General features: G+C 38.2%; 1 protein-coding gene across 3 annotated transcripts in view; it reads left to right on the forward strand.

The window, feature by feature from the left end:
- HACD2 (3-hydroxyacyl-CoA dehydratase 2) overlaps positions 1–27,321 on the forward strand; it is an 86,436-nt gene that overhangs the window by 43,912 nt on the left and 15,203 nt on the right. For all 3 annotated transcript variants that reach the window (XM_084871748.1, XM_084871750.1, XM_084871749.1), the window contains one exon: positions 8,467–8,555. In XM_084871748.1, the coding sequence (XP_084727874.1) occupies positions 8,467–8,555 (89 nt within the window). The remainder of the gene's footprint in view (positions 1–8,466; positions 8,556–27,321) is intronic.

Consider the following 27,321-nt stretch of genomic DNA (forward strand, 5'->3'; position numbering starts at 1 on the left):
ATGTGCTCCGAGCGGGAATCAAACCTGCAACCTTTTTGGTGTACGGGACAATGCTCCAATCAACTGAGCCACACCACCCAGAGCCCTGACTCCCATTTTTAAAAACATATTATTTATTATTGTGGCTTATAAGCACTTACACTATGTTCTAAAACCGTAATTACGGTACTGGTAATTGTTAAGTTTTATTGATATATATTTGAATGGATTCATTGCCTACTATAGGCCCTTTTATCATGGCTTCTCCATTCCTGAATTCTTTATTTTGACTTATCTCTTGTTTAACTAAATTTCTGATAGCATGTATCTCAACAAGGTCAGTCACATTGGTATTATGTGGCAAACCCTTTCATTATTTAGTGATGTTTACCTTTTGCCATTACATTAGAATGCTATCTTGGCTGGGTATAATATTCTTGAACATACTTTCTTTCCCTTCGACCTTTGTAGTGTTGCTTCATTGTCTTCTGACATTGGATGTTGCTGTGGAGAAGTCTGAAGCCAGGCTGATTTTCTTACCACTTTGTAGGTAACTTGCTTTTTCTGTCTGGATCCATAAAATATTTTTGTAACCAGAAATTTCTCGGTTTTACACATTCACTATCACTTGTCGTTTTCTGGAACACAGTGTATTTTTTCAGTACAAATTGAGTTGTTTTTTCCCCCCCATTTCTTGGGTTATATCCTTGAATACATTTACTGTTCCATGTATTGGGTTCTCTACTTTAGGGATAATAATTATCACTGTGTTGGACTATCTTTATTTTCCATAATTACTATCTTCTTTCCAATTGCTTTAATATTTGACTCCTCCCCCAAAAAAGATGCATATATTTTTTAGTTTCCCCTAGATGCAATGCATGCTTTATTTTTTTCTCTCTTGCATTATGTTTGTATGGTTGCCATTCCTTTTCATCTTCCTAAAGTGAAAGCATCTCTGTCCAATTATTTGCTCTGATATAAATGTTACTGGATTATCCCTTATTGCATTTTCACAGTGTTTAACATTTAATTGTTTTCCTCTGTGAGCTAGAGTTTAAGGATTGGAGTTTTCATTTTCATATATTCTATACATTAAGGTTAGGGCTTGGAAGAATGCATAGATACTAAAACATAAAGCTTCAGTAATTAAAACTACATATATATGCATTGATATAAAAAAAGATATTCAGGATATTTTTTAGGGAAGAAAAGCAAGTAATAGAACAACAGTGTGTATAAAATGTTGCTATTGTGTAAAAATTGGGGCAAATGTGAGTAAATATACCTTTATACATTCACTTGCATAATTGCTATTATATAGCTAAAATATAAACCTGGAGTGAAAGAAGAAATTAATAATTGGTTATATGTGGGAAAGGCCCCTGAGTGGTAGTAAGATGGGAGTGGGAGGGAGACTTTTCTCTGCATATCTTTTAATACTTTTAAAATTTTGAACAATGTGTATGAATTGCTTATTTAAAAATGTGAACTCTTCCTTCTCTTCTCAGATTTAATTCCTTTCTCCTGGATTCCTCAACCCTATAGAAAGTATTCCCATAGGGAACTTTGTACCAGTCCTGCAGTGTGGGGCCTGAAAAACTTGGTGTTGAGGTGGCACCTGCTTAGTCACTTTTCCTACATCCCCATCACTTTCCAGGCATGTTTGTCACACTCCAGTCAGAAATTAATATTTCTCTTCGAATGTGGTCCTACTAGTGAAAATTCTCAGAATTTTATTGATTCACTTTTAGGGTTGTGAGTAGAGTGAGAAGTGTCCAATCTTTCCTTTTGTGGTTAGCACATTTAAAAATTATGGCATAAAGTTATACTGCATTTCTTTTTGGTTGCTGCTGGTGATTTTTGTTGTTATTTAATTTTGTTACTTTTATTTCAGTGGATCTGGTATTTGGATAGGGAGATTCTGATTTCACTTGCCATCATTTAATTTCTGGCACCAACTTTGTGTCTCCTGCCTTGTCTTGGTTTGGTCTCCATTACCCATGTATTGCTTGATGGTTGGAGCTCTTTCACTGGTTGTGGACCCTTCCTACTCTTGCTCCCAACCTTGTTGCCTTTCCTGTACCTAACTTTCAACCTGGTATTAGTCATATGTAGCCAATCTCCCAACCCCACTCTCCTGGCCCATCTAAGGGCTGCATCGGGTAGGGAGGATTTTCAGTGCTGCCCAGCTTTCCTGGGCTCAGCTGCTTGGGGATCACCCTAATTCTGGGGAAATAAGAAATCAATTGCCAGATCTACTTTATACAGCTTTTGATACACACACACACACACACACACACACACACACACACACCTGTATTTATTTTATCTGCTAATATTTTGCTTCAAAAGTTCATTGCCCTTTCAACATAAATTCTTTTTTTTTTTTTTTTTTTTTTAATAAATTTTTATTGTTCATATTATTACAAGTGTTCCTTTCCCCCCCCTTCCCACCCCACCCTCTGCCCTTTCCCCACTCCCCATTGTCCTCATCCATAGGTGCACAGTTTATGTTCAGTCTCTTCCCACATTCCCCTCTCCCCTTTTCCCCAAGAATCATCAGTTCACTCCCCTTCCATACCTCTGATTCTATTATATTCAACAGTTAATATTGTTCATCAGATTTTTTTTTTAATTTCCTTGGTTTTTAGATTCACTTGTTGATAGTTACGTATTTGTTGTTCATAATTTTTATCTTTATTTACTTTCTCTTCTGAAAGAACCCCCTTCAGCAATTCATATAATTCTGGTTTGGTGGTGATGAACTCCTTTAGCTTTTTTTTATTAGTGAAGCTCTTTATCTGACCTTCGATTCTGAGTGATAGCTTTGCTGGGTAGAGTATTTTTGGCTGTAGGTTCTTGCTATTCATCACCCTGAATATTTCTTGCCATTCCCGTCTGGCCTGCATGGTTTCTGTTGAGAAATCAGCTGACAATCGTATAGGTGCTCCTTTATAGGTAACCACCTGCTTAGCTCTTGCTGCTTTTAATATTCTCTCTTTGTCCTTTGCTCTTGGAATCTTAATTATGATTTGTCTTGGTGTGGTCCTCTTTGGATTCCTCTTATTTGGAGTTCTGTGTGCTTCCTGGACTTGTAAGTCCAATTCTTTCCCCAGGTGGGGGAAGTTTTCTGTCACTATTTCTTTCAGTATGTTTTCGATATCTTGCTCTCTCTCATCTTCTGGGACCCCCATGATTCTGATGTTGGATCGTTTGAAGTTGTCCCAGAAGTTTCTTACATTATCTTCAATTTTCTGGATTCTCTTGCCTTCTAGCTTCTGCAGAGGAGTGTCTTCTGGCTCTTTATGTTCCAAATCTTTGACTTGATTCTTGCGATCTTCTATTCTGTTTTTAGGACTCTGTAGAATATTTTTTATTTCAGACAATGTATTCTTTATTTCTTGTTGATCCCTTAGCATTTCTTGTTGATCCCTTTTCATATCCTCATAGGTCTCATTTATTTTATCGGCCTTTTCTAGGAGTCTCTTGAAAAACCCTATAAGTGTGGTTTTGAACTCTATATCCAGTCTCTTTTTGTCCTCCATTTCTTTCGTTTGTGATCTATTTGGTTTAGGCATTTTCGCAGGCAGCTTTCCTGATGGGGCGGGGTTTCAGGGTGGAGCCTACAGCCTTGGCTTCCGTCAGCCCCGCCCTATGCGACTCCTGAGACTCAGGGTCCTTCAGTACTTGTTGCAAGCGCCTCTGAGAGAAAGGTGCCCTCGATTTTCGCCTGCTACCAAACAGTGTAAGCTCTCCCGCAATGGGCCCGAAACTGGGGTTCAGTTCAGTTGGAAGTGGAGTTGGAGGTGGCGTTCAGAGCAGTCTGGAGCCTGTCTCCTTCCCGCCAAGGCAGTCCTACGGCACAGCCGGCCGGCCCTTCTCTGCGCGCTGTGTGCGCGCCTCTGGGACCTCCTTTCGCTGCTTCCCCGAGTACTGCCTTACAGCCCAGCTCCCTCTGTGTGAGCCTGGGTCCCCGGGGTCTGGCCTAGAACGGGGGCTCAGAGCAGTCGGGGGCCCAGCACAGTCGGAGTGTTTATCTCCTTCCCGCTAGGGAACGCCAGCCAGGCACTCGGCCTCCCTCCTCTCCGGCTCTGTACTCTTCGCGCGCGCCGCGTGTCTCTGTACCTTGGGCTTTTACAGCTCCTCCGCGCTTCCTTCTGGTTTTCTCCTTGCTTCTCGTTGTAGAATTTCCAGTCAGTTGACTTTCCTGTAGTTCTGGGTAATGTCCATTTTATATTTTAGTTGTATTTTATTGAAATTGTTGCGTGCGGCTGCGGCTAGGTGCCTACCCGAGCAGCCATCTTGGATTCTCTCTCAACATAAATTCTTATAATTATTTCTCAAGTTATAATCTTGCATTGCCAAAGATTTACACTGTTGACAGAGCTTTCTGAAACCAATAGGTAATCACGTCATTTCCTGTTTACAAATGTTTAGAAGCCTTGTACCATCTTGAGGGAAAAGTCCTAAAACGAAGAGCTATCCCAGAGCAAATCAGTTGTAACCTAAGAGTATAAGTTCCTGAAGGCAGGGACACTCTCCTTCACTGTTGTATCCTCAAAATGAAGAACAACACCTGGTATGGCTTGTTTAGGTACTCCAAAAATATTTTTTGAATTACATATTTTAAATCAAACACAGGTATGTGCCCTCACCAGGAATTGAACCATGATTTCCTGGTATATAGGTTGATATTCAACCACTGAGTCACATCAGCGTTTGACCACAGTCTTAGTAGTATCTTTTTGGATATGTATTCTCTGGCAAATAAAACAAGAGCAAAAATAAACAAATGGACTACATCAAACTAAAAAGCTTCTGCACAGTGAAGGAAACCATCACAACAAAAAGATATAATAACTTACTGAATGGAAGATAGTCACAACATATATATTCCACAATGGGTTAATATTCAAAATATATAAGAAACTCATACAACTCAACATCAAAAAACATTTACCAGTAAAAATGAGGAGAGAACATGAATCAACATTCCTCCAAGGAAGACATGCAAATGGCCACAGCCATGTGAAAAGATTGCTCAGCATCACTAATCATTAGGGAGATGCAAATCAAAACTACAATGAAATACCATTTCATACCTCTCAGATGGTTGTTATCCAAAAGTCAACAAATAACAAGTGTTGTCTAGGATGTAGAGAAAAGAGAACCCTTCAGCACTATTGGTGGTATTGTGAATTGGTGTAGGCACAGTGGAAAACACTAGAAATTCCTTTAAAAAATTAAAAATAAAACTACCATTTGACCCAGCAATTCCACTTCTGGCTATTTATTTAAAAACACGCACACACATACACCATTAACTCAGAAAGATACAGGGAGGGACAAAAGTAGGTTTACAGTTATTTGTATGGAAAATAATGCAATAACTAATAAATAGTACAAGAATGAACTCTATTTTGCATACTCAAACCTGTATACTTACTTTTATCCAACCCTGTATATGTACCCCTATGTTTGTTGCAGCATTTTTTACAGTAGCCAAAATATGGAAGCAACATTGGTGTCCCATCAATAGATGAATGGATAAAGAAGATGTGGTTTTCACCAGTAAAAATGAAATCTTGCATTAGCCTTTTTTTTTTTTCTATGCAGAAGCTAAAGGGCATCTAAAATCCCAAACATTCCGTAATTACCAAGGCTTTACCTCTATTATAAGAAACCCTTTGTCCACTGGCAGTCAGTCCCTTTCCCTTTTAACCTGGTAATCTACTTTTGATGCCTATAATTTGCCTATTCTGGACTTTTAGCATAATGTTTTCAAGGTTCATCAATAGAGTAGTATATGTCAGTACTTAATTTCTTTTTACTTATCTATTACTTTTTGTTTACTTTATTTCTAAAGTTTTATTGTATAAGTATACCACATTTAATTCATTCATCTGTTGGACATTTTGATTGTTTCCACTTTTGTGTGACTTATATTTTCATTTTTCTTGGATATGTATTTATACATCTACAAGTAGAATTACTGGGTCATGTAGTAATTCTGTATTTAACACTTTGAGGCCTGGCCAGACTGTTTTTCAGATTGGCTGCACCCTTTTATAACCTCATCAGCAGCGTATGAAGGTTCCAATATCAAGATATTTACATATGGTGTAAGGAAGTGTTCTAACTCCATTCTTTTGCATGTTATTATCTTTTTTTTTTTTTTTTTTATCATAGCCATCCTAGTGATGTGAAAGATAGGTCATTATGGTTTTCATTTGCATTTCCTAATAACTAATGGCCATGTACATTCTTTGGAGAAATCTCTATTCAAATCCTTTGCCCACATTTTAAATTAGGCTATTTGTCTTTTTATCATTAACTTGTAAGAATTCTTTATACATTTTGGATATAAGTCCTTCCTTTGCAGATATCTTCTCCTATCTGTAGGTTGTCTCTTCACTCTCATGATGTCCTTTAAAGAACTTGAGTTTAATTTTGATGAAGTCCAATTTATATTTTCTTGTGCCTTTTATGTCTCTCATACCTAATAAACTATTGCTTAATCCAAGGGCACACAGATTTACATGTCTTTTTTCCCAACAGTTTTATAGTTTTAACTCTTCTATTTAGAACTTTGATCGATTTTGAGTTAATTTTTATATATGGTATAAGGAAACGATCTAACTCTATCCATTCTTTTGCATGGGGCTATCCAATTGTCCCAACACCGTTAGTTGGGAAAAACATTGAATTATCTTAGCATTTACGTTGAAAATCATGTAACCATAATTCTGGGCTCCCAACTTTATTCCATTGACCTGTATGTCCATATATTAATATATTTCTTGCATTCATTTTACAAAGATTTATTAAGCATTTTTATTTGCTAAGCACTTTCTTAACATGTCCATGTTACCTGTTTTGCTTTTGGGAACCAAACCATCCCTCTTGAAGCCCAAATCTTCTTTTTTTAAATATTTTTTTCTATTGATTGATTTACTTTAAGGAGAGAGAGGAAGAGAGAGAGAGAGAGAGAGAGAGAGAGAGAGAGAGAGAGAGAGAGAGAAACATCACTTTGTTGTTCCACTTATTTATGCATTCATTGGTTGCTTCTTTATGTGCCCTGCTCGGTGATCAAACCTGCAACTTTGGCTTATCGGGACAATGCTCTAAAAAACTGAGCAGGGCAATGTAAATCCTCTTTCAGAAACTCATTCTAACAGTTTACAGCATCTCTTTTTCTTTAGAGTTACAAAGTGATTTCTTTCATAGCCAAACCTATAGAGGCAGTAAGTTATATTTCTATCTGATTTGTACATGGTCTTTTGGTAAATTATAGTTTGTCCAACTATATAAATGTCCAGAAGTCTGAGTGCATTTTAGAGGGTTTGGACATTGGTCTGAGATAGCCCAGTAAACGTGTTGAAAATGAGGTTAGTTTTAAAGTGGAAGAAGGATCTGGGAGTATGGTGAGAGATTCCTGGCAGGTGTGGAGTGGCCCACATGCAACTCAATAGATCTGAGAAGTTGGTAAGTCTAGTTGCTGCAACAGTAAAGTCAGAGTAACAGTGGGGGCTGTTGGATTGTATACCTATAATCCTGCTTTTAGATTTTATTTTATAATAGTAGCAGTCCCTTGCCAGGGTAAAGTTACAAGAGAAAATGATGTTTGTAGATATGGCTTATTGCTGGGTTTAAGATGACCTAAAGGAGGCAAGAATTTTATGCAATGGTGGTAGCTGGTCTCTAGATAGAGATTGTGGTTATAGAAATCGAAGGGAGAGGCCAAAGAAATGCAAACTTAGCCGAGCTTGAAGCATACTTAAAATAATTAAATCTAACTTGAGGACATTGGGAGGATAATTGTACCCATGCTTACTGTAATAAACAAGGTGAGAAGAAATGGTTTGTAAAGATAAACTTTGATTTTGTTATGCTTGTTGGCAAAATCTTCAAGTGAATATAAAAGATACCAACATAACCATTAGATGGTATAACAAGTCTGATATTTAGGAGCTTCCAACATTCAATAGATACAAATATGTATTGGGGTATATTTACCACTAAAGTTCATACTCACTGTAGGAATAGGGCTATTAGTGGGAAATATACCCCAAATATGCAGGTTGATTTTCCTTCTATAGGTGCCTATTCATTTTTAAAACCCATGTTATTAATGAATTTTCAGTGTCTGTTTTTAAAGGTTAATCAATGGTTTTATTTTATGTACCTATATGGTAAATGTGAAAAATATTTCACTTGGTCAGGCTTAAGAAGAATACCTAGATTCCATGGTTTGCTATTGTAATTAACTATTATATATTGTTTTTAAATAGGAATTTTTAAAAAAAATATTTACTACATTGAAAAACAGTCTATATAGCAATAAAGATAAGTTTCAGTTTGAAGATGGTTTTGTGTCCAAACATTAAAATTATATGTTTTAGAGAATTTATTTAGAAAATTTATTTCATGTTGAAACTTAGTAAATAAACCTAATGTATATATCCATCCTAAAATTTCTTTCAGGAATTGTTCCATCCTCTGTTGTCCTGACTTCTTTCCAAGTGATGTCAAGAGTTTTTCTAATATGGGCAGTAACACACAGTGTCAAAGAGGTAAGTGTTCATATAGACTGAAATAAAATAATATCAGCACTAACAACTGCCAGTCAGTTTTTCTTTCTCACATAAATATTATATCTAAAGATGGAATCCTATTTCACATCAGTGTAGCCCAGATAAAATGCATATTCACTGTAGGAAGAGGGTTATTAGTGAGAAATGTACCCCAAATATACAATGTTGTTAAAGAGAAGACTGATTTAATGATAAAGTCCTGCAGTCTTTGATCCCTGGAGATTTGGAGGTGTACATGTAGTCTGCAAATCAGTTATGTTCTTCTGGTATCTTGCTTGTATCCAGCACACTGAAATCTAGACAACTGCATCCTTAGAGTAGGGCTGTTGTGGGAGTAGAGGATGTTAATTCATTCCCAGAACAGTCCAATCTTTTCTTTTTTTAAATAATTTTTTATTTTTTAATTAATATTATATTAGTTTCAGGTGTACAGCATAGTGGTCACCCTGATAAATCAAGAACTCATCTGACACTATACATAGTTATTACAATATTATTGACTATTTCATATGCTGTACTTTATTTTACATCTCTGTGACTATTCTGTAACTACCAGTTTGTACTTTATCCCTTCATCTTTTTCACCCATCCCTCCAAAACCCTCCCCTCTGGCAACCTTCAAAATGTTCTCTGTACAGAACAGTCTGATCTTTATAGGACCAGGAGAAACAAACTTGTTTCCACCCAGGAAACAGCATTAATGGGATACGCAAACGTGCTGAGTCTAGTGGATCTGGGAGGTGAATGCTCTTTGCTGGGGCCTGGGTTGGAGGTGCCCAGGCCCAGGCCCAGGCCCAGGGATAGTCCTTACTTGTAAGAACTGGGGGAAGAAAACCTCATTACCATTCACAAGTAAGCTTTCATTTTCTGGTATTGGGGAAGGAGGTCGTTTTCCTGTATGTGTTTTGCTTTTTAAAAATCATTTCTTTCTTGGAAAAGTCACCTTGAGGTAAAGTACCTGTAGCTACCATGAGGATTCATGTTTTAGTTTTTCAGTCCCAAAAACCTATCCCCAACATGATTGGATTCTTTGGGGGCTCCTGAAATGTACTCTTATCCATTAGCATTATTTCAGTGTTTTCTTTGCCCTCTATTTTTCCGAAATTTCTGTCAAAACATTTTGTTTGGGGGCATTTATTTTGACAGTTTCAACTGAATTTAAAAAAAAAAATTTGCCATATAGTGTAGATAAGTAACAGAAAAATGCACATAGCTAATGAGTTCTAACCGGAGTTGATTAAGCTGTTATTATTTTTGTAAAATTCATATGGAATTTGTAGATGCCCAAGCTCTTATTTTTAGGTTCTCTCATTCTTTGAAGATGTCTGAACTTTCTATGCAGGGAGAATGTATTCTTTTTTTTTTTTTTTAAGAAGTACAGCAGTTTATTCCTATAAGATTCAGTTCTTTTTTTCTTTCTTTTAATCTTTATTGTTGAAAGTATTACATAAATCCTCCTTTCCCCCCATTAACCTCTTCCATCCGCTCCCATCCTCCCCCCACCAGGCCCTCACCAGCCCATTGTATGTGTCCACGGGTTATTCATACATGCATAGAGGTTCATTGGTTGATCTCTTCACATCCACTCTACCTGCCTTCCCTCTGAGGCTCAACAGTCTGTTCATGTTTCTTAGACTCTTGAGTCTGTTTTTGATCATCAGCTTATTTGGTTCATTAGATTCCACGTCTGAGTGAGATTATGTGATACTTCACTTTCTCTGACTGGCTTATTTCACTCAGCATAATACTCGCCAGGTCCATCCATGCTGTTGCAAATGGTAAGAGTTCTTTCTTTTTTATTGCTGCGTAGTATTCCATTGTGTACATGTACCATAATTTTCTTATCCACTCATCTGCTAATGGGCACTTAGGCTATTGTAAATTGCGCTGCTATGAACGTAGGGGTGCATATATTCTTTCGAATGAGTGTTTCTTCTTCTTGAATGGTCACATATCTTTTACAAAAAAACAACAATACCACACACACAAAAAAAAAAAAACACCAAAAAACGGTTAAAAAACAACAGCAGACAAATAAATCGAATGTAGTATATTGCCCTTTGTTCTCACTTCTGTTTATGGAGTAAGGGAAAGTTACTTTACTTGTACCATGTAACCTCTTCATTCATTATAAAACTCGTTTTATAAATCATCAATTTTAACCTATATTTCTTGCTCTCTTGCTTTCATGTATACACTATTTTCTGTTCATTTTAAAAACAATTCATAGTTTTAACTTCCCAATAATCTCAAGTGGCCTATTTCTTTCTGATAGTAACTCATTTACTTTCTTAAATAGGTAATTATGTACTTTCAATAATTACATGTTAGGTATGTGAAGACAGAGTACTATCAACTATGGAGTGATTAATCATTTTGCCAATACAGTCAAATATTAATTGTGCAGGTGCTAATGCTCCAGGTGATGGATTATTCATGGCCTCTGCTTCTCCTCTCAGGGACCACTTATCTGCTTCTTGGCTCTTCTGGCAAACAGGCTAGCAAGTAAATAAATGCTTATAATCAAGTCAGGCAATGCTGTTAGCCATATTACTGTTAGCCAGGATTTCCTAGGCAGATCATTAAGACTGCTTGACTGAAAAAGCTATTAAGAATCTTAGGATTACAGGTACATGGAGCTGGCCATTGTCCTCAGTAACTGCGCTGCCTAACAGATGGGTAACCTTGACATTTAGCAGATGGTGTCATATTTGAGCTTTGTAGTAATTTAAGTTATATATTTGTTACATTTGCATATTAAATATTATTTCTCTGTAACCAAATTTAACCAATTTCTGTTATTAACATTGTTTTTTTAGACGGGCACAGTAAATTTTATTGTCTTTTTGCCACCTCTGGTGACACTTTTACATATGCCTTACTGATCAGCTGGCTTCATTCTTAGCTAAGTGGGATACACAGTTTCTGCTATTCCAGGATCACAGTTTCTCCTCATTTACCTTTTCTTTGAACAGAAATTCATCATTTTTAAAAAATCATTACTCGAGGGTATTTTTCCATTGATTTTTAGAGAGAGTGGAAGAGAGAGGGAAAAATAGAGAGAAATATTGATGTAAGAGAAACATCGATAGTTGTCTCTTACATAAGCCCCAACCAGGGCGCTGGCTGGGGAGGAGCCTGTAACCAAGGTACATGCCCTTGATAGGAATTGAACCCAGGACTCTTTGGTCCCCAGACTGACACTCTATCCACTGAGCCAAACTGGCTAGGGCTTTTTTATTTTTTTTTAATATATTTTTATTGGTTTCAGAGAAGAAGGGAGAAGGGAGAGGGAGATAGAAACATCAGTGATGAGAGACAATTACTGATTGGCTGCCTCCTGCAGCCCCTTACTGAGGGTCAAGCCTGCAACATGGGCATGTGCCCTTGACTAGAATCAAACACAGGACCCTTCAGTCTGTAGGCTCTACCCACTGAGCCAGATCACTCTGGGCCATCATTTTTTTTTATAGCACCCTACCCGAACTTATTGATAGTAACTTGAAAGCCTGTTTTTGTGACATCTCAGAGGCTATCATCTGTTGCCTTTCCTCAGCCCCTTCCCTTAGCCAAATGCTATTTTCCTGCCTTGGAGTTTTATATTAGCTATAATTCAGGGTGTTCTATATTTTTAGAAGACTTCCCTACCAAATTTCATTCTTTTGTTTCCTGAAACATCGTTAAAATATCTTTATTTTCCTTTTATTCAGCCATGTTTATTTACTTTAATGGTGGGAACCACATAACTAATGCATAAGGAAATTGACCTCATAAATAGCTGCTTAGTAAAATATATCTCACTTTCTCATAGTAATGTTCAGATTCTTTTCATACTACTCTGCTTTCATTCTCCGTTTCTTCTTACATCGCAGTGCCCTCTGCAGTGGATGAGATCGCCTCGTGTTCACAGCGTTCCATGTAGGCTTGGACTCTTGCTTCACCCCCTCTGACCAGCTCACATTTTCCATGCTCATTCCCTTGTTTTTGTGTAATTGTACACGATAAAAAGTGTAGCCTAATATACCTTTGAGAACTCAGTACTACTTTTATTATACTTGAGGTATATTTTATTTTATTTTTTTATTTTTTTATTTTTTTACATATATTTTATTAATTTTTTACAGAGAGGAAGAGAGAGGGATAGAGAGTTAGAAACATCGATGAGAGAGAATCATCGATCAGCTGCCTCTTGCACCACCCCTACTGGGGATGTGCCCGCAACCAAGGTACATGCCCTTGACCGGAATCGAACCTGGGACCTTTGAGTCCGCAGGCCGATGCTCTATCCACTGAGCCAAACCGATTTGGGCTATATTTTCTTTTAATAGGCCCTTCTGATTTGTCATTTTAATCCTCTCCCCCATGTACCCTGTAGAACTAAAAGGTGATTTTCTTCTATGACATGTTAGGACCCACCCATCAGCTAGTGTGACACCTTGATTGGCAGGATATTAAAAGCAAAAAATGTGGTCTCTATGTTCAAAACCTTTTTCTTGACCTAACATAACATAACCTTCTCACTTTTTTCCTTTTGAAGAAAAAAAAAGTAAAGCATAAAGCTTCTGACAAAAACAAGCTCTGGTGCAGTGGGACCCAGGAGATGCAGGAGGGAATGAGAAATTGTGGCTGACCGCTTTCCTTTCCACTTTCCCACCCATCTCCCAGACCTGAACTGATTCCTCACCCCTTGGCCGAGCTGCCCCTACCGCTACAGTGGGCCTTCCTGGTGTTCATTCCTCTCATTCTCTGCTGGAGTCTGTTCTTTCTCTTCAATTTAAGTAAAACAAGATGGAGATTTTTCAGAGTGAACTGCAATAGAAATGCTAATCCTCAAAAACAGACAAGTTCAGAGGATACTTGTTCTTCCTTGTCTGAAAGTAGCTAAGCCCAGCCCCAGATTCCTGACACACAAGTAGGCCACTGGCCCTGGCCCTGCCCTGGCCCTGGCCCAGCCCTCCACATTGTCTCCTGAGTTCTAGTGTAAGACCAGAAGTCCCCGGTCACCTCCAAGAGCAAAGGTGAAAAAGAAATTGCTAGACTCACTGTGGCTTTAGCCCAAGTGCATCCTTACTTTACTAAGGTAATTTATATGAAATAGAACTATGTCCTGGAATGCTGAGCCTTCTTTCCTTTCTTTCCCACCTGTAAGGAAATGGATTTTTTCCTGCATTCCTCTGGAATGTTCTGTGAGTGCTCCTGGTTTCACCAGTCAGCTGTTTCCTACCTCCTTTTGACATGCTGCTGGGCTTTGTGACACTTAATCTGTCATTCTTGCCAACTTCTCAGCAAGATGCTTACAAAAAAATTATAATCAGTGTCTAAGAATGTTAGTAACCTCCGATTTTTTATCATTATGCTGATTTTTGTCGGTTTGATGAATTATAGTTTACAGAAGGCTCTATTAAAATATATTATGATCATTCACTCTTGACAACTGTCCCCAGGGATGGGTTGTAGCTTCCTCCATTTAGAGTCTGGAAGCCAGAGCAGCAAAGTAACTGTCACACACCCAATAAATGGCAGAGCTGACTTCCCACTGCATCAGAGTATCCTTCTCACCCTTTATCAATGTTCTGTAACACATCCTCATTTTCACCTGCTCTCCACGCCTTGTCCTGTATGGAGTTGAACACCCCTATCTCTGATCCAGAGCACATTTCCTCAACAGTTCTGTCATACCCAGGCTTATTGAGATATGACTCTCCATTCAAATCATTTGTCCTTGAAATGCACACACCAGCTGGCCCTGTGTGCTTGTCTGCAACATTTTGCCTATTTGCTTCTCTGGGGTTTTTTGTTGTTGTTGTTGTGTTATTGTTTAGTGCTCAAGTGGCTCTGTGATGGATTCCTGCAATTAGTTGGCCTCTTTCCATGAAAGTTTCAAGACTTTTTTATATTGGGGTTTATGGACAATTTGGAACAGAATTACCCAAGCAAGGTTATTAAAAATGCACATTCCAGGTCCCGTCAAACACTTGGGAGCGGAGCCAGAGAATCATCACTGTTATTAAGCTCCTTGGATAATTTTATGAATTCTAAGGTTTGAGAAACACCCTAAAATACTGTGTGTTGTGCTATAACTTTTATTTGATCCTTCTCTTTTCTTGATTTTTCTTCACATTTCTACTTAATTTATGTGAATCCTAGGTAATTCTTGCCATCTGTTTGTAAGTTTAAGAGCCATAGTTTCATTCCTGAAGCACAAAACCCTTCAAGTTTTGAGAGAGGACGAAGAATCTAGCTGCTTCACTTAGGCGGGTGGGTTGCTGGGAAGAACTCTGTCCTGGGCATGGGCCTCCCATTGCCTGGCCAAAGCCACCAGGCAGTGTTAGGTCATTTCCACCGGAGCAGACACTGTGCAGACATCTCTCGCCCTGGGACTTATCAAGAAATGTTACCTTCCTTGTACAGTTTTATTATGTTCTATGTAATTCAAACTCGATATTCCAGAACATGGAGGCTTAGTGTCCATAACTTATGTGAGGCGTTAATAAGTGTTTTTGACACTGTCCTGTGGCTTAGGACATAGCAGTTTTGTTTTCTCAGTCTTGTTTTTCTCATCTGTAAAACGGTAAGACTAATATCTGTCCTGCTATGTCAGATATTAATCTTTTGTGAAGATTAAATGAGAAAAATATATTTAAAACAAGGCAGCAGTATTTAACAACCAAGGTCTCTAGCATGTAGTTTTTGCTGAGCAGCTTCTGAAATCCCTGATAAAGCAATTTCACTTCGGAAGGAATGTTACTTCCTTCATAGATGGAAGGCAGTTTTTTCTTTTTCCTTTCCTCTTCTTTTTCACTCTTACTAAAATACCGAGAAAGGTAATATCCTAACGCCCACGCTGCTAGTCCTGTTTTAGTTGCATTCAGGTCGTTCTGGGTCCTCCAACTGGGATCACAGTGTGCTCGTGATTTTCCACCTCCTGAGGTTGCTTTTCTTGTTGGCATTTCCTGTGGTTGCATTCGCTTCTGTCCCTAGCAGGTATCCATGAGCATGGCGTCTCACTGAGGCAGGGAGGGCACATCATCCCTCCTCAGGCATCATGCTCGTACCAAAGGTCTTTCGCCCACTGCCCTTTCCACGGTGACGTTCCACTCAGTTAGCAAAGGCCATTGGGAAGCAGTCAGTATCTTTTGGGCCCATTGAATGTTGGCTGTCTAAAATTCTCCACCCTATTCCATCTTACTTTCTATTTTAAATATTTCTGTAGGTGGCTCTGCATCACAGTTACTTTTAAAACCAGCCTCTCTCCTAAAGGTAGAAACCTCATTATTTGATTGTTAATCAGGCACTGTCAAACTTTAGACAACTCTTAGACAAATGCTGCAGTACTTCAATGTCACTTTCCACATATGTTAATTATGGACACTTAAAGATAGTTACTTTGCTCATAGCTGGATGGTTTATTTTGCCATTGCCTATCTTTAGCATAGATGATTTGCCAAAATCAGATTATCTACTTTTCTCTTCCTGTTTTTTTGTCTATTCCTCTCCAACATTTTCTTGAGTTGTGTGTAAACGTTTTATTTCAAAATATTGAAAAATATTTAGATCCTGTTCAGTCAGGACGTGCCACATTGCATCTTACTTCCATTGTCTTGGTTGTTTTGTAGCCCATGAAAAACTCCACTGGAACTCAGTTGTTTAAAATATGTTTTACTCTGATGGTACTGTACTTTGAAAATTGTCAGTAAAAAACAAAAACAATAAACATCTTAAACTATGCAAGCCACTTCCCACAGAACACATCCCCCTTGTCAGTTAGTACAGGGTAGGACAAAAGTAGGTTTGTAGTTGTGAGTATGTGAAACAGTTTATTCTTGTATTATTACTTATTCTTGTATTATTACTTATTCTGTATTATTTTTCATACAAATAGCTTTTAAACCTACTTTTGTCCATCCTGTCCATGACTAGGTTCCAAGGTGAACAAAATCAAGAAATTGGTTTCATTTGCTTTAATGTTAATCTTTATCTCCTCTGGGCTCTGCTGCTGGTGGTGACCCTGCACCACAAATATCCTCACTGAAGCCTCTTAGGGCCTTTTCTTTTGCTTTCTCTCCCCAAGAGCTAAATCTGCCATCTACCATTTCTGTTGTCAGTCCGTTATGAGAGAGCAGTTATACCAGCAAACTCCCAAGACACTGCACAGTTACCTTCACTTGGGGGAATCTCCCTCGGGAGGGGGCCAGGGCCAGGCAGACCTGCCCTAGGCTACCGCATTCTAGGCTGTCCTGGCAGATGCCATCCATTCAGGCTTGAGCACTATTGGCTTCTTCTGTTTCCTTTGCTCCAGAACTTCCAGATCTTAGATCTTTCAGTGCCTTTTACAGCCCAGCCTGTCTATTTAAATATTATTTACCCCCCCCCCATTTAATTGATGTACTAAATGCATCAGTGGGGTCTCCTATATTACTCCTATTTTTCATAATGAAATTTCTGACAGAAGTTTCTTGTTGGAACACATCCTCTTCAAGTATAAGACCTTCCTATACTATTAGGTAGTATCTTTGTAAAAAATATTTTTTTATGTCAGAGGAAGGGAGAGAGAGAGAGAGCGAGAGCAAGAGAGAGAGAGAGAGAGAGAGAGAGAGAGAGAGAGAGAGAGAGAGAGAAACATCAATGATGAGAACCATTGATTGGCTGCCTCCTGCAGGCTCCACGCTGGGGATCGAGCCTGCAACCTAGGCATGTGCCCCAACAGGGAATCAAACCACAACCTCCTGGCTCAACCACTGAGCACACCGGCCAGGCTATTAGGTAGTATCTTTAGGTATTGCTGCTACTTACAAATCATAGGAAGCCTGTGATTCAGAGCCAAGTCTGGTTGATTGCAGTCCTGGGTTTAACAAAGATGCTTGACTTCTGACCCTAGAAAACTGTCATAGAAAAGGAATGAGAATGAAGGAAGAAAAAAAAAAAAATAGTTTCCCAGATAAGTACATGAGATTTACAGGCTGGGAGCCTAAGTGGTTTCAGCTTCAATTATATGTCATCAGCTTGAAGTGAAGAATCACACGGGGAAACAAAGCTTTGTGCCAGAACTGTGCTGTCAAGTTTCACTGTCAGCAGTGAGTTTCCAGTGAGGGAGTTCTGGCATTCAAATAAATTTTCACCGGTGGTTTGACGGTGAAATGAATTAAGATGCTTATTTAGACTATTCAATAATAATAATAACTTTTTGGTAGTATGTAGCGATGACACATGTTTCTTACCAAGTTTTTCTACTAGTAGATTAAGTGTTTTGTCTTCAGGCACTGTCCAGTAGGACTTTTCACAGTGGTGGAAACATTCCATACCTGTGCTGTCCATTCAGTACCTACTTACTATAGGAATCCCTGAAATGAGATTAGTATGACTCAATACTGAATTTTAATTTCATTTTATTTTACTTAGCCACATGTGATTGGAGGTTACCATATTGGACAGTACAGCTGTAGATGTTAAGTGTTCGGTATAATATGTACCATTCTTTTGACTTCAGTCAATTAGGTTTTTATGTGTTTTGTCTCATATATACTTGACTATGATTTTTTTAAGAAACCAAAACATCAAAGCAAATTAATATGGTATACTTGGTATGCATTGTTCTTTAAATCCAGAGATGTTTTTAGTGCCCTAAGTTAAGTTGTTATAAAAATCCTAATTGCAGATGTGGGAATCTGTGGATGGTGGTCTCATCTGCAGTGGTAGCAACTGGTGAGGCCTGCAGCTTGGCTTCCTCAGAGGATTCACCATGATGGCATGTCCCCAGGTTTATCTTGTTGAAAACTATTTCACAGGCTTTTTCTCTCTTATTTGAGTTAAAAGATACCAGAGGAGAATAGTCAACATTATTATCTTAATGCGCTCAGAGATTCTCATTTCACACTGTTAAAGTGAGATGATTGGCATGCATCATGAGCATTGCTAAAACATGTCAGCAAAGTCAAGGAAAGTTAAAACTTATTACTTATAAACTGCTTTTAAACAGGTCTGCCCACAGTACAATGAGTGGCATTTTTAAAGCACTGATTAATATTCACTTGGAAACTTAGTAATAAATGGCAATAGGAATTATCTCTTAAATCACTTGTTCCTTTGCCAACTTGGTTCTTTATATACTGTAGCTTTTTCATTATAACTTTATTTTCAAGCATGAATATAAAGGTTCAGTAGTTTAATTAAAAACACTTAATCTGCCGAGACCAGTTTGGCTAAGTAGATAGAGCGTCAGCCTGCGGACTGAAAGGTCCCAGGTTCGATTCTGGTCAAGGGCACGTTCCTTGGTTGCAGGTACATCCCAAGTAGGAAGTGTGCAAGAGGCAGCTGATAGATGTTTCTAACAATCTCTCTCCCTCCTCTCTGTAAAAAATCAATAAAATATATAGAAGATAATAAATAAAAGTAATTAATCTGGCAAGAATACCAGTATGTTCACCCTCCTGACAGTGGTTTGCACAGTGAATGCCGTAGGTCTCCCTAGGAATCTTGAGAAATCATCACCTTCCCCCTGCTCCTATGAGAGAGATATAAAGTATATTTCAGTATTTCAGTTTCTTCCAAGAAAGGACTCAATAACTTTTTTTACTTACTCATGTCAAGATGCCCTATGTAGTTAGGAAGCTCTCATTACAAATTGTGATGCGTCATGGATAAAATAAAGCATATTACTAAGTTCTCTGCATTTTCCAGAGAGAGGACCCTTTCAAGTCTGAAGTGAAACCCTGGTGCACTTCGGAAACTTGTAAGACACGGCTTGATATACATGTGTGGATGCATGCTGAGAGTAAGCTTTGCATTTTAGAGGGGTGACACTAATTATTAAGCTTGATGCATTAAAGACTTTTGTTTTCATCAGATTGCTACATATACGTTTGTTTTTAACAGGGTGAGTTTTGGCATTTTCTCCCTTTTACATTATTTTTCCCTGGCAAGAAAATTACCAGAATAACCAAAAACTTGAAAATCGTGCATCTCTTTTGCCTTCAGCATTGGTGCTGTCTTATTAAGTCAGATTTAAGAAATCTTTTGTTGAGGTCTTTGCTTCAAAGAAAAGTATGTTCAAAGTCTCAAATGCAAAAATGAATCAAACTAAATAATACTTTATAGGTCTTCAAATTTTAGTTTTTTAGAATGTTACATTTGAGTAGCACTTTGCCATCTATAGCAACAGGTGTCTGTCCCACTGGTGGATTTTAAAAGAAAGTTCATGAAAAACAGTGACTGGACAGTGCATGCGCCATCTCACAAGAGCTAGTGATTGTTGAATGGATCCAGGGTTATGCAGTCTGAATTGTTTTTTAAAAGGCAGAAATCCAGATGAATTTTTTATGTGGATCCTCCCAATTTTAAAAAGGATCAAATATTTTTAAAGCACTGTATATGCCCAAGAGAACATCAGTAGATCAGGACCATGGGCCACTATGTTAATATTCCTGCTCCAGCAGACAGTATACATGGCCTTTATTTTTATTTTCTGTCTTATTAATTTTTTTTGCAATTATTAACCTGTCATAATGGAACAGAAAGGACCATGTCGTTTCACAGTTTAATGTTCTTTTGACATGTCACTTTCATTTCTGATAATGATCTATTCACTACCCTCAGTGTTGAGTGGACTACTATATAAGGAGGTTTGGGGGTAGAGTGTGGGGTAAGTGTGCCTAGTTCTCTCCAAGGGACCACTGTAATCTATTGTTGTGATCCTATTGGACCAAATAATGTGATCAAGGTTGGGACTAAATATGATCCCATACTGATGTGATCTCCAGGCTTGAGTTGCATTGAAGGAAATAGTTGGAAGTGAGATGATCAATCAAACAGAACTTGATTAGGAAAGGCTGGTAACCGGTGACATCCAAAAGGTGGTAGAAGTATATTTACCTTCAAGAAGAGGGAGAGATGTCATCCCTTAAACAGTAAAAAGCAAATGAAACATTATCTTGCTATTAAATCCAAAGAGACAGCCACCAGCCTAAACTGAGCCAAAGCAATGGCTAGCATAAATAATAGGAACTTAATATTTGTTTAATTGAATTTTTCCTTTCATGGGATAACTGCCATTTATTAAATGGCTAGCACTTTGCTAAGCACTTGATATGTTTTTCTCATTCTACAACAGCCATGCTTATCCTCACCTGAGGGCACTGGACTCAGAAAGTCCCTTGCCTCAGGACATGCAGCTGGAAGTCTGAGGTCTGAGGTCTGTTTGATTCCAGGGTTGCACTGATTGGAGGGGAGGCGAATTGTAGTACCTAGCGAGGCTTGTTGAGGAAGCTAACACCCTTCCTTCATGCTTTTCAGGAAATGGGGTAAACACATGAAAGTTCGACTAATGGGAGCATTTTAGTATTCAGATCTGCATGTCTGACTTGGTCATAAATGCAGAATTGTTCATGCGTTATTTGTTGAGTGCATGCTTAAACATTTTTCTCATTGCATGTTTAGAAGAATTGATTTCATGACCAAGAGTTGTTTTGGCAGGCCAAAACACTTAATTAGGCCCTTATCCACATAAAAAAAATAGTCCTTACCAAAAAAAAAAAAAAAAATAGTCTTTAGTTATTATGTTGTAATGGAAAGAATTTGTTAACCAGTTTTTTTGTCATTGTAGATTTTTTTTATAAATCTATGTAGATACGTGCTTTTCTCTCCTTTAAAGAGGAATAGTGTCAATATTTCTTTATAATGTAACTCATATTTTCCATTAAAAATGCAATAATATTTTGTTTTTTCACCATGTACCTTAACATGGATTTTTAATAAATATTAATTATCAGTTGTCATGTGAAAAGACTAATACTAATCCAAACTTTTTAAAAAAACAATCACATGTCAATATTTGTTACATTTCAATTTTTTTTTTCTTATCAAGGATGTAATTCCTTTTAAGTAGATGGCTAAATGCGTTACATTTTTGTTCAAAAAGTTTAATAAAATTATATAAGGGACCGGGATGGTTGTCAGAATTGTCCTATTCTCCAGTGCAAACTCTCCACTGAAGTCACAACCAGGCATCTGCCCTGAGATCCTCAGCCTCCCCCTCCCCGGGACCTGCCTACTCACCCAAGACTGTTCCACCAAGTGAGAGACATGCAGGCTCAGGCTGCAGAAGGGTCACTATCTATTTATTGATTCTTATTCACTCAATAGATATTTATTCAGTATCATCTATACTGTGGGTATTATGCTAATTAAGCACTAGGCTACATGAAAAAGGAAATTCATGAATGCTGCCCTCACAGGCTTTCCAGCATAATACAGGAGCAAAACTGAGCAGATTGCAATACCATATAGTAGGTAACTGATAAGCAGAGGAAGGACAAGGTGCTGGGGCCACATGTCACACCTCAGCTGCCCCAGTTGAGGGGCTCCAGTAGTCTATTCCAATTCCTAAGGAATTGTCCCAGCCTCCCAGGCCCAGTTTCCCCTCATGGAATGGTCCTGGGACTCAATGAATTGATACATAGAAAGCACTTAGAACAGTACCTGGCACTTAGCAAGTGCTCAATTAATGTGAGCTACATATTAGCTGTGATATAACCTAATCTTGTCAAAAAATTTAGTGACAAACTTCTAAAGAACTGTTTTGAATTCTTTTCTATGTCCGAAAATTTAAAACAGATATAATTGACTTTTCACATATAAATGAATGTGTTTTGTAGCTATTAAAATAGTTTTACAATTATCTGGTGAAATTTTGCATGTAATTGTTTTTATCATACTTAAAGAATAATTAGCCCTGCTAATGGGAGTTATTATTTTAGTCATTATTATTATCTTCATCTAAAGCGTTTATTAAACATTGGATTTTGCCTTATAACTAAGCTAACCCCTCTTCGGAGCGATTTTATAGACCTTCCCTCAGTATTTTTACAGTCTAAGACAGTACTAATGTTGATACAAATTGAGTGAGGGTCAGCATTAAATAAATTATTCCTTCTCAAGTTACTTTCTCTTAATGTGCTCTTATATATATGTTTGTTTTAAGTGTTCTAATGTTTGTGTGTGTGATTATATAACACACCTTTTCCAAGAGATTCGGAGGCTTTGTATCAAAAACAACATATCTAGAAACAAGATCATAGTTATATTTGCCCACAGAGGGGATGCTTGTACCTAAATGATTTTTGTGAAATAATTTCGAATTTACAGAAAAATTGCCAGAACAGTACAAAAAACTCTCATATTCCCTTCACTCAGGTTCCCCAACTGTTGACATTTTGCTGCATTTGTCCTGTGGCCTACTGTTCTATATTTATGCACCCATTATCATTCGTCTTTTCCTAAACCTTGAGAGCAAGATGTACTTGATGTCCTGTCACCCCTAACTACTCAAGTACATGAAGTATCTCCTGTGCCCCAGATATTATGCCGAGGACTGGGGGAAAGGAGAGCAAGGCTGCTGTGGTTTCCCTGCCACAAGCATATTGCATTTGTTGTCAGGTCTCTTCAGACCCATCACCCTGGAGAGTCAGTGTCTGTCTCTCTCTCTCTCTCTCTCTCTCTCTCTCTCTCTCTCTCTCTCTCTCTCCCCCTCCCTCCCTCCCTCCCTTCCTCCCTCCCTCCCATGTCCTTGACAGTTTTAAAGAGTAAAGGCCTTCATTTCTTTAGTGACCCTCAACCTAGATCCATCCAGTGTTCCCTCATAACTAGTCCAAGCCATGCATTCTTGGCAAGAGTACCACAGAAACGGTGCCACACTCATCTCAGGGCAGTATGTGAGGTGGCAGTGCCATGACGGCCCAGCCTACCCTTGGTGATGTTGACCCTGATCGCCTGGTTGTGTATGCCAGCTTTTTCCATCTTCAAGTCATCATTTTCCTCTTTTTGTTGATTTGTATTTTGTGGGACTTCTGCCTATATATGATGGTTACCAAATGGTGGTTCTTTATTTCTGCCATATTTTTTACATGTATTAGTTGGCATCCTGCTATAAGGAATAGCTTCCCTTTTCTCCCATTTGTTTATTTATTTTATTTATATCAATTTAAATTCATTAATTTTTATATGATCCAGTGGATTATCATTTACTTTGATGCTAAAATTGTTTGTGATTTGGCCATTGGGAGGCCTTTTCCTTGACCTTTTGACTTGTCTCATCATTTCTTGAGCATTTCCTTACTTTCTGACAAAAAAGACTTTCAGACTCACTGCATTTCCTCTGCCCCAGCCCTGGAATCAGCCATTTTGTCAGGGAGCCTGGTTTCTTTTAGTTGAGGATGGTATTTAGACTTGATGTAATCTAAAGGCCAAGAAGCAATGAGGATAGTATTTAGGAACCAATACTTGGGTAGTTGAGATGCTACTGGAATAGTATTGCTTCTTGTCCTTTTAAGCAAGAAAGCTAGGATATACATATGTGCATATGTGTACATATAAATACATACATATATGCCTATTACACAGACATATGTACTCATATACATTACATATAAAAAGTACGTGTGTGTTGTGTTTAAGACCTGAAGACCAAGAAGACAAGTCAGAACTATTCAGGTTTCAGGGCACAACCTGGGCTCAAACTTCCATAAGCCTTACTTTTCTCATCTGTAAGATATGAATTCAGTGAGACAAATAAAATCCTAGTCATATGGTAAGAGTTTGGTAACTATTAGATATAATTATTTTTAATGCTGTTGTCACTATAATTAGTAAAAATAATTCATTTAAAAACAATAATTAAATTAGGCAACGGCCTTGAATAAACATTTATCAAAAGATGATGTACAAATGACCAGTAAGCACATGAAAAAATACTCAACATCACTAATCATTAGGGAAGTGTGTATGAAAACCACAATGCCTCTTCATTCTCATTAGCATGTCTCTGTCAAAAAAAGTAAAATAAGTTTTGGTGAAGATATGAAGAGAATAGAACCCTTGTTACTGTTGGTAGGAATGTAAAAATGGTGCAGCCACTGTGGAAAACAGCTTGGCTGTTCCTCAAAAAGTTAAACATTGCCAAATGATATAGGAATTCCATTCCTTGGTATATACCCAGAAAAATTGAAAACAGTTATTGAAACAGATATTTGTACATCATATTTATAGCAGCATCATTCACAATAGCCAAAAGATAGAAGTACTCAAATGCCCATCAGATAGACTGATAAGCAAAAATGGGATTTTATACAATGGAATATTACTCGGCCTTAAAAAGAAAGGGAATTCTGATACAGCCTGAAAAATGAATGGACATTGAAATCATTATGCTAAGTGAAGTAAGCCAGACACAGAAACACGCATATTGTATGATCCCACTTAAATGAGATAACTAGAATAAGTAAGTTTTTAAAGATTTAAAGTAGCCCAGCTGGTGTGGCTCAGTGGTTGAGCATCCACATGCCTAGGTTGTGGGCTCAATCCCCAGTAAGGGGTGAGGCAGCCAATCAAGGATTCTCTCATCATTGATGTTTCTATCTCTCTTCTTTGAAATTAATAAAAATATACCTAAATTAAAAAAAAAAAAAAAAAAAGACAAAGTAGAATAGTGGTTATCAGAGGCTAGAGGGAGAGAGAAGTGGAGATTTTACTTAATGGGTGTGTTTTGTTTAGGATAATGAAAAAGTTTTGGAAATGGATAGGGGTGATGGTTGCACAGTGAATGGTGGATGTACTTAATGCCACCTAATTATACACTTAAAATGGTTAAAATGGTAAATTTTATGTTATATATATTTTACCACAAACAAGAAAAAGATTACTGAGATGTTAAGATAATATACATGAAAAACTTGCCTATACGTGTTTTTAAGTACTTCCTGTCTTCATAGTGTCCACTGGTTATAGATAGATTGCTCTCTCCCCACCCTCCCACTCTGGCAGTACACACACACACACTCCCCCAAAGGAAGGCTGAAGAATGATATTTGTAGAAGTTAACAGGAAGCAAAGTTGGGGGGTCAAATTGACCTGTGGACCAAATCTAGCCTGCAATTTGTAATGGTTTTCACATTTTTAAAGGAGTAAAAAACAACATAGAAACCTTGACAAAGATGGCATGTGACACAAAACCTAAAATATACGTGTGGCCCTTTGCAGGAAAAATTTGCTGACACCTGGTCTGGAACATTGCTGTGGACTGAATTGTGTCTCCTTAAGTTTATATGTGGACTTCGGTTGAAATATGCACATTGAAAGCATTATGCCAAGTGAAATAAGCCAGATATAGAAGCATGCACTTTGAGCCCCAAAGTGATGGTATTTGGAGATGGGGCCTTTGGGAGGTTTAGATCAGGTCCTGGGCATTAGTTCCCCCGTAAGAGGGACCCTAGAGAGCTTCCTCCCTCTCTCCTGCATGTGAGAACACAGTGATGAGCAGCCTGCAGACATCAGGGAGAGGGTTCTCACCAGGAACCACGTGCACTGACACCCTGATCTTGGACTTTGAGCCTCTAAACCTAAGGAAATGAGTGCTGTTGTTTAAGCCACCCAGTCTGTGTGTTTTATTACGGCAGCCATAACAGACGAAGGTAACCACACTCTTCACACTTTTGCCAAGAACAGGCTCTTGTCCTCGCAGCTTTGATTTTACCAGAATCTCTTCACACGTGAAAGGGGTATTGAGAAGAAGAAGAAAGAAACTCACCATAAAGCATGGTCAGGAGATTTTTATTTTTATTTTTATTTTTTGCAATAACCAGAGTGATAAGCAGCAGGTTCCAAAATGCCAAGAAGAATAGAGTTTCTACAGTAGTGATTTTCTTATGTGGCACCATCTGTTTTTCTTCTAATGTAATAAAAATGACAGCTTTTCTTGTACTGATACTCCCTGAGCCTTTTAAAGTCAAACATATGATGTTGTTTGTGTGTAAAGGTTTTTCTCTTGCATTCATTTGTTTCTCCAGCTTGAATTTTATGTAAACTCCCTTGGCTAAATTATACAAGCCACCCACACCCAACGCCTCCTCCCTTGCTGGAGAGCAGCGGACGGAAACCTGTCGCCTGCAGCCTGAGGGTCCAGCATGCAGCTCACTACCAGGCCCAGGAAGGTTTCCTGCCGGCAGGGCTGCTGTGCCCACTCCCCCACTGGGCCATGCTATGGGCACGTATCTTTGAAACATTGCTTCTACAAGACATTATTGGCAAACCTAGTCTAAACCTGTCTCCCTCTTTTCCTTGGATGCCCCATCTACTCCCAAGTTCAAACCACTGCTAAAACCTCTTCCCCCTTTTCCTTTAAAAGGCAATTGCATGCATTTAAAGTAAGCACCATATTCTTTTAAAAAATCAACAACTCAATGGAGGTATAATTTATATACCACAAAGTTTGCCCATTTTAAGCTACAATTTAATGCCTTTTAGTAAATTCACAAAGTTTATAACCATCGCCAAAATCCAGTCTTAGAATATTTCCTTCACCACACTATGACCCCTCATGCCCTTCAAAAGTTATCTCCATTCCCACTCCCAGCCCCAGCCAATCTTCATCTGCTGACTGTAGATTTCTCTTTTCTGGCCGTTTTATATACATGAAGTTATACAAAGGGTAGTCGTTTGCATTTGGCTGTTTTCACCCAGCATCCTGCTTTCAAGGTCCACCTGTGTTATAGCAGGTATCCCAGTTTCTTTCCTCTGTGGTGCTGAATCGGATTCCACTGTGGATGTGCATCACATTTTGTTTATCCAGTCATCGGTTGTGGATGTTTGGGTTGTTTTACTTTTCAGCTAATATATACGTAATGCTACTGTGAACATTTAAGTGCAAATCTTTGTGTGGGCATATTAAACCTCTTATTCTGGACTAGAGGCCCAGTGC

This window comes from Pipistrellus hanaki (genome assembly GCF_964339955.1).
Source record: "Pipistrellus hanaki genome assembly, chromosome: 2".
NCBI lineage: Eukaryota > Metazoa > Chordata > Mammalia > Chiroptera > Vespertilionidae > Pipistrellus > Pipistrellus hanaki.